This window comes from Suncus etruscus, chromosome 11, assembly GCF_024139225.1.
Source record: "Suncus etruscus isolate mSunEtr1 chromosome 11, mSunEtr1.pri.cur, whole genome shotgun sequence".
NCBI classification, from domain to species: Eukaryota; Metazoa; Chordata; class Mammalia; order Eulipotyphla; family Soricidae; genus Suncus; species Suncus etruscus.
The window spans coordinates 54,081,473-54,095,539 of NC_064858.1; the positions used below are offsets into that span (position 1 = coordinate 54,081,473).

General features: G+C 37.6%; 1 protein-coding gene across 1 annotated transcript in view; it reads right to left on the minus strand.

The window, feature by feature from the left end:
* ANKS1B (ankyrin repeat and sterile alpha motif domain containing 1B) overlaps window positions 1–14,067 on the minus strand; it is a 1,587,094-nt gene that overhangs the window by 84,935 nt on the left and 1,488,092 nt on the right. Inside the window, 1 exon segment of the mRNA XM_049782864.1 lies at window positions 728–799. Within this exon segment, the coding sequence (XP_049638821.1) occupies window positions 728–799 (72 nt within the window).

Genomic DNA, 14,067 nt, shown 5'->3' on the forward strand with positions numbered 1-14,067 from the left:
GCTGCAAAAAAAAAAAAGATGCAAAGGAATAGACATATAAATATAAAATGCAAAATATTTAAAACCCAGAAAGGCAAATTGTGAACATCTAAATAGTAAGGTGCTCAGAGTAAGATGGGTGGATCCCAATTTCACATTTAGTCCAAAGATTCAGTATTTTTACAGGAAAAAAAGGCTGAGAACCACTTTGTAGCTGTAACAGTTCTTCTCTGGGTTAACATCCTTCCATATTGGCATAAAATTTATACAGACTATCATGCAAATCAGCCTCAAATATTTCTCACAAGAAAAGCACAGGAACTTTTGAAAATTGTTAAAACACAAAGGGTTGGATAATCCATAGACAGAGGGAAATACGAAATGGGGAAGAAGAGCCAATATATACATGTATGCATCTCTATATATGTACATCTCAATTTATCCTTTTCCTTTTTCCTGTGAAAGCAAGTTAACATGGACAACCAATATGAAAACCAAAATTCACATGGGACAGATTTTTTACTGGAGCTTAATACCAAGTATGCTGCTCATTCTAGGACAATGCTTGCACATTAACTGGTCACAAGGCACAGTGAATGAATATAATAGACAAAGAATCTCAAGAGTCAATAGACATCACAGATGTTCTGCATTGCCAGGACACAATACCTTAGCTCTTGACAACACTTGGCAACATGTTACATAGCAAGTAGAGGAAGTAAAAGAAAATAACCGGGTGTAACCTTACATTATGAACCTGATGAATGGCTGAGAAAGGAAATCCAGCGTTCTGATTCGTCCATATCTCACAGACAGAGGACTGCCGATATAAACAGAAAACTGTCTCATCTTGTCAATACTTAAAACATAGCAGCTACCAAAGTAGCATTGGGGAAAGGAAGGAGGAACATAATAAAGTGTAAAGAGTCACATTTTTTTCAACAATAATAACAACAGCAAAATTACCCCAAATTCAAAACATGCTTTAGAGTAACTTCAGGTCTAATAATTGACCTTCCAAGACATTGTTTTGCTCAGTGACATTTTGGGTTAGCTAGGGGGAGAAAGAACATTTATGCTTTCATTTTATATCAAAGGAGATTCCAATTCACATCTTGGAAAAAGCAAACTATGGCTTGCCTTTGCCAAAGAGAATGAATAGCACTCATTTTAAAGGTTAAATATTTCCACGAAGTTTAAAAAGAGAAGAAAGTCCCTTTAAAACAGGTGAAACCTTTTTATTTTCTTACCATCAGTAGCCAAAGGGAAAAAAAATCAGTAAAACCTCTGTTCTGATTTAGTCATTGCTCCATTTGATAAGCCTAGAAGATATTTTTCTCTATGGATCACAAGAGAGAGAAGCAAGTTTGTCTGACTTGGGGAAAAGTGGGGTGCTCCCGGTGTCAGCTAGTGGGAGGCTGCAGCAAAGAGGGCTTGGGGCTGAGAAGCTCAGTTTTATTTGTCAAGCATGAAATTTGGAGACCAGAGTTTGTGAGCCTAATGAATCAGGCACATAATTCAGACTCAACCACATCATTAGCAACCTATCCATTAGTTGCCATTAAAAGGCAATTTCTGCTTAGAAACAAATGCCAAACTCACTAATACCCTTCCCTCCAGGTATTACAGGCAAAATGACCAAATAAACCTGTCAGGCATCTGGTTGAGTTCATTCCTCAATTTCCATCATTCTAAAGAAGTTAGAAAAATGAGTCTCAGAGAATGATGATGGGCTCCAATGTGTCAGCTAGCACCATGGACATCGTGAACTGGCTGTACAGAGACCAGAGATTTTTAGGCGGGAGAGAACAGAACCTTATTTTGGTTTAGAAACTAAGCCTGACCTCCCAGAAAAAACAAAACAAAACAAAACAAAACAAAATCAAACCACCATCAAACAGCTAACAAATTGGGTAAAAGAAAACTGATCCCTGGCTGAATGCATTTCTCACCTTCACCCTCCCAGAAATGCTTATCAGAAATTTAACATCTCTCTAGTTACAAGGGTGCACACACACATTCACTCACTCATACACTTACACACATATACATGCGTGCATACATATACTCACACATACACACATATGCACAATCTTTCCCCCCACTCTTTGGACCACCTGGATGGCTTGGAGGGGCAGGTTGGCAGGTAGGCAGGTAACTGGCATCTATTGAGGAAGTAAGATCCCTGGAGTTTGACTGAAGGAAAGCTCCAGCCACCTCAGACTTAAACCCTCTTGTTCTATTCCCGCTAAACCTGGTCTGATTTTCTCCACAGGGCAAATCTTCTCTTCCAAGGCCATTAACATCCAGCTCTGTCTACAGCAGTTGTTTTCTGACCTAAGTACAGTAACTCCCTGCTGCTGTGAACTGCCACTACACTCTCACCTGGAAGGAGGCGAGCCATTCTGAGCTAATTCTTCGACACAAATCAAACCTTCCACTGTATTTGTGGTCGCTGAGTGCTAGCAGTAACCTTGGGTGCACTTGACACTGATAAAGACCTGACCTGCAGAGAGGCTAAGGAGTCTGCTCAGGGGCACTAACATAGGATGCTCTGCCATGAGAGCTAGGAAGGGGTGGCCGCCTGATACTTGCAGGCAAAGAGATTCCCAAGTTGTACAGAACGTGAATTCTCGAACAAGTAAATATCGTGCAACCAATTCAAGGGACAAGCTAAAAGGCTCCACTCTGTAGGTTCTTTGGTTTCACTAACATCACTTCTGAGGGGCACCAGACCAGTGAATCTCTGGGCAGACTGTCCACAACCTCCTAGCCAGGGAAACACAGGCTTCATTTTGCACTAACTCCCATAGCATATCTGGTTCAAACATGAGATGCTTCATCTCCCACTTCCCTGCTCTTCTCCTAGGAGCAGGGGAGAGCAGATCAGTTTAGGATGCTCCCCATCCAAGTTTCTTCCTGTCCTTATTTGGGGGAAAATGGTAGAGAAGAAGAAACAAGGTCTTTCTTTTATTTCTTTTCTTGGGGGAGGGCTACACCCAGCAGTGCTCAGGATTTACTTCTAGTTCTGTGCTCAGAAAGTACTCCTGAAAGTATGAAAGTACTCAGAAAGTACATACGGTTCAGGAGACCATATGTGATGTCAGGGATCGGATCCAAGACAAACAAAGGCAAGGCAAGTGCCTTTTTTTGTTGTGCTAGCTCTCCAGCCCTTTTCTTTTCTTGAAACACACCCAACTATACTCAAGTTTTACTATTCACTCAGAAAGCACTTCTGATAAACTTAGGGGACCATATAGGGTGCCAGGATCAAACCTGGATCAGCTGGATGCTTTGGCCTCTTTTCTAAGGTGCCTTAAATCTCTCAAGTGCTTGTCATTACCTCTGAGGATCACCTTGCCAGATGTTGCTGGTTCTGTTGTAGCAGTAGCCTGTCTTAACGTTGTTGCATATCTGGATGAGTTTTAAGGAAAGTGAGGTGACCTCATGCCCAACTAAAGATGTGAGAAATCTGGCGAGAATTTAGCTTCTTCTAGTAAACATACATGGCCTCTGGGTGGATCTCAGGAGAGAGGGAAAACCCTGCCTTCTTCTCAATGCCCAGCTGCATCCCACCTACACATCCTTTTCTTAGAATGTGAGTAGTTGGTATCTACAGGCTAATTCCCAGTTAGTGTCCTGGGCTATGAATCTACCTTCAACAGCCACAGGGTGTTAATGGATAGTTAAAGGTGGGGGACTCTCTACCAGAGTGTTTTAATAAAGAGAAAAAAAACCACTTATAATCATAAACCTTGAAGACACTTCACATGTAACTTACTTATATATACATTTTTATGCAGATGTTGTTCTAAATTTAGAAAAAGTAAAATGTCTGTAATTTTTAATAATTCTGTGTCCACACAAACAATAGAAAGTCCAATTTTTAGAATAGTTTAAAAGAAAGGTAGATAATTGTTTTCCAGTTCTGAAAGCTTTTTCCAAAAGTTGAAACATTTCAGATATCACAGAAATTTTGCTGGCAGTCAAAAATTTATCAGGTTTATAGTCATTTGAGGAACATTTGTAACTGGTGTCTTCAAAACAGGAAATGGCTTTTCTTCCATCATATGGCTATTTGAAACTCTTATGTAATAAACTTTTTCTTTATGTTTTTGGGTTACTCCAGGCTTTGCTCAGGGATCACTCCTGGTGGGCTCATTCTACCATATGGGGTACCATAATTGAACCCAGGTTAATTGTGTATGAGGCAAACAAACATTCTGGGAATCAACTTTCAAAATGCACAAGTGCTTCTACTGTAGAACCTCATATTTCTATAAAGGAAACACCATAGGGTACAATGTCTCTCGGAGGACTTTTGAAAAATTTATTTATTTTGTTTCTAGGCCATACCTGGCAATACTCAGGAGTTACTCCTGTTTTTGTGCTCAGAAATCACTCCTGGCAGGCTCGGGAGCTATATGGAATGCTGGTGATCAAACCCGGGTCAGTTGCATGCAAGGCAAATGCCCTATATGCTGTGCTATATATAAACTCTAGTTCTCCTTTAAAACATTTTTAAAACAGTCATCAAATTCTTTGATGAAGAAAATGATAGGTTCCTTATCATTAGAATCCCAAATTCTTTAGAATTGAATCATTAGAATTCCAAATTCCTACCAAAACAGCGTTACGTCTAGTCGTAAAAGTGAATACTAGTATTGGTTTTCCCAGATGGCTGTACTACTCATGAGAAGTTTTGTGAACCAGACTTCTCCTTAGAACTCCCAAATGAGTTGCCTGGCAGCCTACTCCAGTACACTTGAATATTTAAATGTGCAACATAAACATAATAAAATACTCCAAACCAAGCTTCTGATGCTTTGACCTTTCCTATCACAGATGTATTCTCACCCCCAAACCCCAAAGCAGTGCTTAGGAGACTGCTAGTGATACCCTGGCTGGTTTGAGGGTGTGTTGCTGCCCAAGGAACTACTGAACTACCCTGTTGCTTGGGGACTTTTAGGGCTACACCTATCCACATCACATCTCAGTCCCCCTATCCCTCAGCTTTTTTGTGTTATTTTGGGTCATATCCTTGGGGGATCTCTTTCTTCTCAGGCTGCTAATCCCAAGGCTATTACAGGAAGCCCACCTGGAGTCCAGAAGCCAGATCTATTCTTTCCTGAGCTCTCCAGGTGCTGCAGGCCACATGTAATTTCTCCAGTCCCTCACTGTGGACCTGGAAATGACCTTCAAGATGAATTCTGCCTACTGAAGGTGATTCTTCTCTTTAGTTACTCTGTGAACATCTCCATTTCATGTATCTCCCTGCTGACCCTTTTCATTAAAGGTTTCCAATGAAGAGTTTCATTTTTGGGGGTATGGTGGGGGTGAAAGGTAAGTTTGCAAATGCAACTACTCACATTTCTTTCCCTTTCTGAAAATGGGTGTGGTCAAACCTTCATGATGGTGACCTCCCTCCTGGATGGAGGGGAGATTCCTGGACAGAGTTGCTGTTCACCAGCAGGAATTGGAAAGCCAAGTGAGCAAGTGGTGTCTTCCCATGAACTCATCATTGCTGGTGTCTGAATTCTAGCAAATGGGGAGGAAGCACCATGTTTGGTCCTAAGTACACTGACATGGTATAACGCTGATATTGAATGCTATATTACCTATTAACAGTCTAGATTCATGTTTTTATTCTCCCTCCTTTCCCAGTCAATTTTGATTTTAGTCCTGACAGCACATAAAATAGATCCTCAGCTGCCAAAATAGGAGAGAACTATTGGCTACATGATTCCTGTTATTCATATGCAGAGATGATATATTGCTTACATCCTCTAATATAACAATTATAGCCCTAAATGACATTATGCAATTATTTATAAATCTCTGCAGGAAAAATATAGCAGAGAAAAAAATGGAACATTTCTGTATAATTCAGATCTCAGTGTAGAACTTCCATAATGTTCTAGACATTATAGGAATTTAAGTTGACTGGGAACATGCTGTTTGTTGCACTGTAAGTTTTTTTCTTTTCCACCTCAGAGTTTGAATGTCATCACCATCAATTCATATTTTACAGAACGGTTAAAAAAACAGAAATGCTGACTTATTCAGGAGAGCAATGATCAGCTTTTTATCACAACATAAATTACCAAGTAGAAACTCAATTTTGAAAAGTAATCTTGTTCTCTGCCAGTAACATCTTTAAAAATATACATTATGTTTCTTCCTTGCAGACCAACACTGTCATTTTCTTTATTTAAACCCATTTATTAACTCTATTCAACAATGCTTCTATTCTCTAGTGAAAAAGAGGTAGTTGGACAAAGTCATTCACTCAACAATATTTATTGTGACCCTAACTTTGCCCCACTTTATTACTGGTAAAAAGAAGGAAAAATGAGCTGAATGATTATTTTGAGTGATGGCATCCTTAGAGTTCTGTGGTAAAAGGCCACATGATTTTTAACTCTGTTCTATCTGGTTCAACACTAAAATCAAGGAATTATTTGAAAAATACACTTTTCTGAGGTTAGCTTTTGAAAAGAGTGCATTATAGAGGAAGGAAGAATCACTGATACAATAGAGTGATAGACTAGAATTAGAATTTGGACATCTAACTTAAAACTGCTTTAGGAAGAATAACATAAATGTAGATCCTAAAATATATTAAAATTAAAGATACATACACATACATCCATACACACACGTGCCCTCTCTCTTTTTAATTTTTTAATTCTCTCTCTTCCTCTCTCTCTCTCTCTCTCTCTCTCACACACACACACACACACACACACACAGAGCTCTAAAAAAGAAGGCATAGCTCATGGCCACATAAGGGCTGGGACCTTCCAAGAAGAGAAGCTTGGCAGGAATTAACAGTACATTAATGTCATGAAGCTCTAACATGAACAAGACAGAGTGCTCAGAGGTGGGGGTGTTTTCCAACTTCATTTTATCAGAATGATATTAGTGAGGATCTGGGTATGCCCGCTACAGTGAAGGCAAGACACCAAATTGTCTTTTGTCATCAATGATTCTCAGCAAAATTGAGCACACTCATTCTTCATTGTTTTGAAAGGAGAACTTACTGCTTAGAAACTTTAGGAAGGTTGATTTCAGTTTGATATAAGGCAAAGGTCCTACCAGAAGTTTTCTAATGACAATGGGTCTTCTGCCCAGAGTAGAGGCTGCCTTTGCAGAGGCAAGTTAAGCAAAAACATGCAACTTTCTAGCAAGAAGGCATTAAAAGGGGTGCCACTAGGAGGGTGAAAGGAGTTTCATTTCAAAGAATAATTATTTCTTTATTAGTGGAGGCCAGATCAAACACATTTTTCCGGCCCTTGTCCTTCCCATGCCCCAAATTAAACAGAAAAATGAAAACTCTTTTAACTATCGGGGCATAGAAAAACAAAATGTTTCTGTGCTGCTGCATTCAACTATCTCTAAAACATGGACTCAAAAGGAAATGAGTAATACCATCTCACAGTGATTTATGTGAAACAGTATTTGCTATTTGCTACCTCTGGTTTATCAAGGATGATCAATTGGATTTTAAGAGCAAAAGATTTGTTTCAAATAAAATATTTATCTAAGATATCTTATAGGTTCAATTTCTAGTTAACTATAAAGATACATTAGGTGTCAGATATTACTAGCAGAATTTGTCAAAGAATTTTAAGTACTGCAGTGGAATCTTTCTGGGTTCTAGAATTTCTAGAATGTGTCACATGTGGCAATACCCAGTTTGGAAAGACAACCTGAGATGCTTGTCTACACAGAGCTTAATATGCAGATTGTGAAGTCAGATAATCTGGGTTCAATTTATGGTTCTATATGTTACTCTTGGATAAGCAACCACCCCAAAAAACAATAACCAAAACCAAAACCAAACAAACACAAAAAAACTTCACTATGTCTCTATATCCTCATTTTATTATGAAGTTGAATTAATCATACTGGCTCTTATAGTGGTGATGATGATCCTGGTAGGATCTAGGCTTTCTATTACAGGGACTCATTTTCCAGAAAATTTGAGGCCATCTCAGCTTGTGTCCAATTTAGAGTCCTAGAGCCTTATGGATTTGTGATGCTTAAAACCTTATTTAAAGTAAATGGGCCAACCGATATTCGTGCTAATGGGACTTCTATTCCTTTCATTCTTTGTCATAAGGAATTTTAAAAGGTTGAAGGTAGAGTCAGGCTTAACCCTTACAAAGACAATAAGAGATATTCAGTATTTTAACACAAAATGTCATTATGTATTTTGATATATGTCAACTCATAAAATGTTCAAAAGCTTAAGTATGGTTATCATCTATAAATCCACAGCAAAGAGCTCCAAAAAGGTTATAAGACTAATAGTGTTACAGTGGGTGACAGCATTTTTATTTCACAGAACAATTGTTTCCATGTCAGTGGAAAGGTAATAGTTTGGGTTTAGATGCTGCAAAAAGAAATAGTTTTGTACAACACAGCAAAATATTACTTTCTTTACTTTAAAATGTATTTATTCTCAGTTGTAGTAGAAAATCATAAAGTGGAAGAAAATGAGAAGTCCAAAGTAATAATAATACTTTACAAAACAATTCAAGCATTTTTATTATTTTTAAAACTTTCTTGTTTGTAAAATACTTCAACAAACAGCCCTTTCTTTTTTTTAATTTTTAAATATTTTTATTTAAACATTGATTACAAATATGATTGTAGTTGAGTTTCAGTCATATAAAGAACGCCTACCTGCCTTCCAGTGCAACCTTCCCATCACCAATGTCCCAAATCTCCCTCCTCACCACCCTACCCCCACCTGTATTTGAGACAGGCTTTCTATTTCCTTCATTCATTCACATTGTTATGTTAGTTGTCAATGTAGTTATTTAACTGCACTCACCATTCTTTGTGGTGAGCTACATATTGTGAGCTGGACCTTCGAGCTCTCACCTCTTGTCTCTGAGAATTATTGCGAAAATGTCTTTTATTTTTCTTAAACCCATAGATGAGTGAGACTATTCTGCATCTATTTCTCTCCCTCTGACTTATTTCACTCAGCATAATAAATTTCATGTACATCCATGTATAGGAAAATTTTATGACCTCATATTTTCTGACAAACACCACTTTCTTTGTGCCTCACAATGATGTATGATGGGCATCAATATCTCCTTAGATGAGAAAAATAAGACTATGAGTTAAAAAGTTTATTCACAATTATGGAGGTACAATATATGAGAGAAAGGATTTTTAACTCCTCTTATATTTTTAAATCTTGTATTAATAAAAAAGCATATCAAGCATGAAATCAATACCACTTAGCCTAGCTATTAAAAAATAGCCTAGCCCTTCCATAATTTATTTGTGCTTTTGTGGTGTCATGGAAGGAAGAGCTAGAAGAGAATTAGAAAATTCATCTATCCTTGATGTTTGAGGAAGGTTAGATTCTCACAGCCAAAACTGATGAGTGGATCAACACTGGACTGACTATAATGAGGAATATTACACAAAGTTCACAAGTAGAACACAACCTGGTGCCTGTCTGGATCCAAGATGCTCAAATTTAGCTAGCTCTAGCATCATTAAGTATCAAAAGCCAAATCCACTGAGAAGGGGTTTTTAAATATCATCAGATTTCTTATCTATTCAGTGAAAAACAGGATCTTTTCTACTGATGTTTAGAAAAATTACATGGTCTTCTTTTAGCTAGAACCATTCCCTTGATTAAACAACAGCAGAGGGATGGAAGGAGGTAGAAAACCATCAGAGGCATTTCTTTTGTTTGTTTGGTTTTTGGGCCACACCCAGTGACACTCAGGGGCTACTCCTGGCTATGATCCTGGCCTGGGGGACCATATGGGATGCCGGGGTATTCGCAGTCTGTCCTAGGCTAGTGCGGGCAAGGAAGATAGCTTACCGCTTGTGCCACTGCTCCAAATTCCGGAGTTTTTTTTCCATTAAAATGACTTGAGGTGTTGAAGTATAACTGATGTAACTGTCAGAACAAGCTCATGGCCCTCTAATTTGCTTTATTAATGGACCAGAACAAGGCAGAATCCAAACTTGGAGTGTGTCAAACCCTAAAACATTCATTTGAGTGAGTCTTGCACTGTTTACATTATAACCTTTAAGACCCATATATGGCACAGGCAACACATCAGTGTTGCCAGAAACATGCTCATTTCTCTAATCTGGATTGTCTAATTCCAGTGATAACTTCACAAGTTTCTAACTTCACAAGTAGAGTAATGTTAGTTTGAGTATGAAAAGAGACAATTGATGGTCCCCATGAATAAACAAATGATATATCTAACCAGAATTAAATTTATAGTTTTTATTGGCATGATGCTTTTGGGAATAGATTCAGTTTTGTGGTATTGGCATGAAACAGAACAGAGATAATCCATTTCCCAAGTTTTCTCTGAAGCTGGCATGTCAGCATGTCACCATGTTAAATTGGAAGCTCCTGATGTTAAGAGCTTACTGTTAAGAGCTCTTAACTGTGAAGAAGCTCTCACTGTTAAGCTGCATTTTCTTCTTATTTTGGTTACATATAATGCTTATATGCTTCAGTATTAGGGCTGCTTTGTAGATCTTCATGGAAGACAATTTGAACAAATTGAGTTTTCTAAGGTAGAGGTTTGGTAATAAAAATCTGAAAACAGGGGCAGGGGCAGTGGTGCGGAGCAGTAAAGTGTCTGCCTTGCCGATGCTAGCCTAGGATGGACTACCGTTTGATCCCATGGCGTTCCATATGGTCCCCCAAGCCAGGAGCTATTTCTGAGAACCTAGCCAGGAGAGTCACTGGGTGTGGCCCCAAAACCTAAATAAATAAATAAATAAATAAATAAGTAAATAAATAAAAAAAATCTAAAAACAATAATGACAACAATAACAAATATCCTACAATTAAACCACTAAATAATGGGAATTAAAAATGTTGTGTATACAAAGAAAACTACAAAAAAAACTGCTTCAAGAAATAAAAGAGGACACAAGGAAATGGAGATACATACATAATGTTCATGGATTGGGAGGACTAACATTAAAATGACAATACTCCCTAAAGCACTGTACAGATTGTACAAATTTAATGAAATTACTCTAAGGATACCTATGATATTCTACCAAGAAGTGGATCAAATATTCCTGAAATTAATTTGAAACAATAAATGCCCACAAATTGCTAAAGTAACTCTTGGGAAAAAGAAGATGGGAGGCGCCACTTTCCCCAATTTTACGTATAAAGCAATAGTCATTAAAACAGCATGGTATTGGAATAAAAACGGACCCTCAGATTAGTGGAATAGACTTGAGTATTCTGAGAATGTTCCCCAGACATGCAATCAATTAGTCTTTGATAAAGGGGCAAGAAATGCAAAATAGAGCAAGCAGAGCCTTTTCAACAAATGGTGTTGGGACAAAAGGTGTTTGACCTTATGCAAAAAAGCGAACTCAGACCTCTAGCTAACACCATGCACAAAGGTCAAATCAAAATGAATTAAAGAACTTAATATCAGACCCAAAACTATAAGGTACATAGAAGAAAACATAGGCAAAATACTCCAGGACATTGAGAATAAAGGAGGAAACACCACTGTCCAAAAAGCAAAGATTAACAAATAAAACTGAGAAGCTTCTATAGTTCAAAGGAAACAGTGAGGAGGATAAAAAAGGCTACCCACAGAATGGGAGAAACTATTCATCCAACATCCATCAGATAAGTGATTATATCTAAGACATATAAGTTACTGACAGAACTTATACAAAAATAATCTAATCCCATCAAAAATGGGGAGAAGAAATGAACAGACACTTCTTCAAAGTAGAAATACAAATGCCCAAAAGGCACATGAATTATTGCTCCACATCCTGATCATTAGGGAGATGGAAATCAAAACAACAATGAGATATTATCTCATACCATAGAGAGTAGCATCATCACAAAGAACAAGAACAACTAGAGCTGGCAGGGATGTTGGGAGAAAGAAACTGCTAGTGGGAATGCCATCTAGTACAGCCTTTCTGAAAAACAATATGGATATTCAAAAAAAAAATAAAAATTGAGCTCCCATATGACCCACTCCTAGGGATGTACCCTAGGATCACAAAAACACAATACAAAATACCCTCTGCTCTCCCATGTTCTTTGTGGCACTATTTACAATAGAACCTTGAAACAACTCAGGCGTCTAACAACAGATGAGTGGCTAAAGAAACTGTGGTACATATACACAATGGAATGCTATGCAGCTGTTAGGAAAAATGAAGTTGTGAACTTTGCCTATACATAACAAACATGGAAATTAACATTGAAATGAGTCAAAGGGAGAGATAGACACAGAATAGTCTCACTCATCTCTGGGATATAAGAAAAATAAGACAATATAATAATAATAATACCCAAAGACAATAGAGATGAGGTTCAAAAGGACCAGCCCATGATATAAAGCTTACCACAAAGAGCGGTGAGCGTAGTTAGAAAAATAACTGCACTGACAACTGTATGACAATGATAGTGAGAGAGAGAGAGAGAGAAAGAGAGAGAGAGAGAGAAAGAGAGAGAGAGAGAGAGAGAGAGAGAGAGAGAGAGAGAGAGAGAGAGAGAGAGAGAGAGAGGGAAATAGAATCCTGAAGACTGGCAGAAGGTGGGGAAAGAGAAAAATGGGAATATTTGTTGCAGGAAAGTTGCACTGGTGAAGGGGGATGTACATTCTATGACTAAAACTCAACTATGAACATTGTTGTAACCATGGTACTTAAATAAAGAAATTATTTAAAAATAAAACATTTTGTGTAACAATTAAGAAGACTTGTTAGTTTTAGGAAAAATGTCTTTGTGAAATGTTTTTCCAGTCAAGAGTTGTACCATTTCCTAAAGGCTGTTTCTGAAAATTTCTCAAATACCTAAGCAGTGAAGAGAATTTCTAGAACAACAGGCTTTCTCTCCTTGAAAAGTATATAAAAATTTACATCCTCTTTCCTTCCTAGGATGACTAAATGTCTGCCTCTTGGCTGTTTTGGATAGCTATGTTTCTTGAGCTAACAAGTTTTTGTACTATGGATTTTAAACAAATTTTAAATTGTTTTAAGGGAAAAATTCATTTCTCACTTACTGTTTTATCTGGCCAAGCTTAAATAAGATATTATTACTGTAAGATGCCTTTTATTACATATATTTGTAACCTGGATTTTGCCAAAATTATCCCATCTATCCTCTCTCTTCTCAGGCTTCGGTGTTTATTACACACAGATTCCTTTTCCATTGTGGCAAATATGCCTTGACAATCTTCATATATATTCAACTAAAATAATAAAGAGGAAAAATCCTAATTTACTGTCAAAATGCATCCTAATGCGGTGCTCAGGGGTGACTCCTGGCTGTCTGCTCAGAAATAGCTCCTGGCAGGCACGGGGGACCATATGGGACACCGGGATTAGAACCAACTACCTTTGGTCCTGGATTGGCTGCTTGCGAGGCAAACACCATCGTGCTATCTCTCCGGCCCCTGCTTTCTGCTGTTTAAACATACTTTGGATACTGAACTTCTGGCTCCTTCACCAACTCTAAGGTTCTATCTGCACATTACCAATATCAAAAGATTAAACATCATGCAACTCATAGAATATGTGAAATGTTTTCAATAAAGCTGTAAGATAAGTAAAACTTCTTTAGTGATGCTGTTTTGTCAAGAATCGTTAGACTTAACTGAATTAACTTTACAAGATTTAGAAGTAATTCAGATGAGGCCATTAGTAGCTCATGGGTACATTGGGTTTGGTTTCTTTTTAGCTGTGTGGTCTAGCTCAAGTCATGTGGTGTCTCCCTGTTTGTAAAATTTGTTAAAAATGTCTTTGTTTTGAAACCTTGTCTTAGTTGGTGTGTGTTATATAAGGCAATGGCTGAAGCAAAATAAATATCTTTATTTAGATGTTTTATTTTCATTCAAAACTCAAGGACTTTTACATAATAAATTTTCCTCATTTATTTTTAAGCTAAGTTTGTACAAACTATGTATGCCTCTCACAGTTTAGGAGTTTTAATTTTTTTTATGAAAACAAGTATTTTATTCTTTGTAAGTTTTCTAAAAATGGCTATTTTCTATAAATGGTTACAAGTTTCACACTGGGTAACTTTGTTTCCTA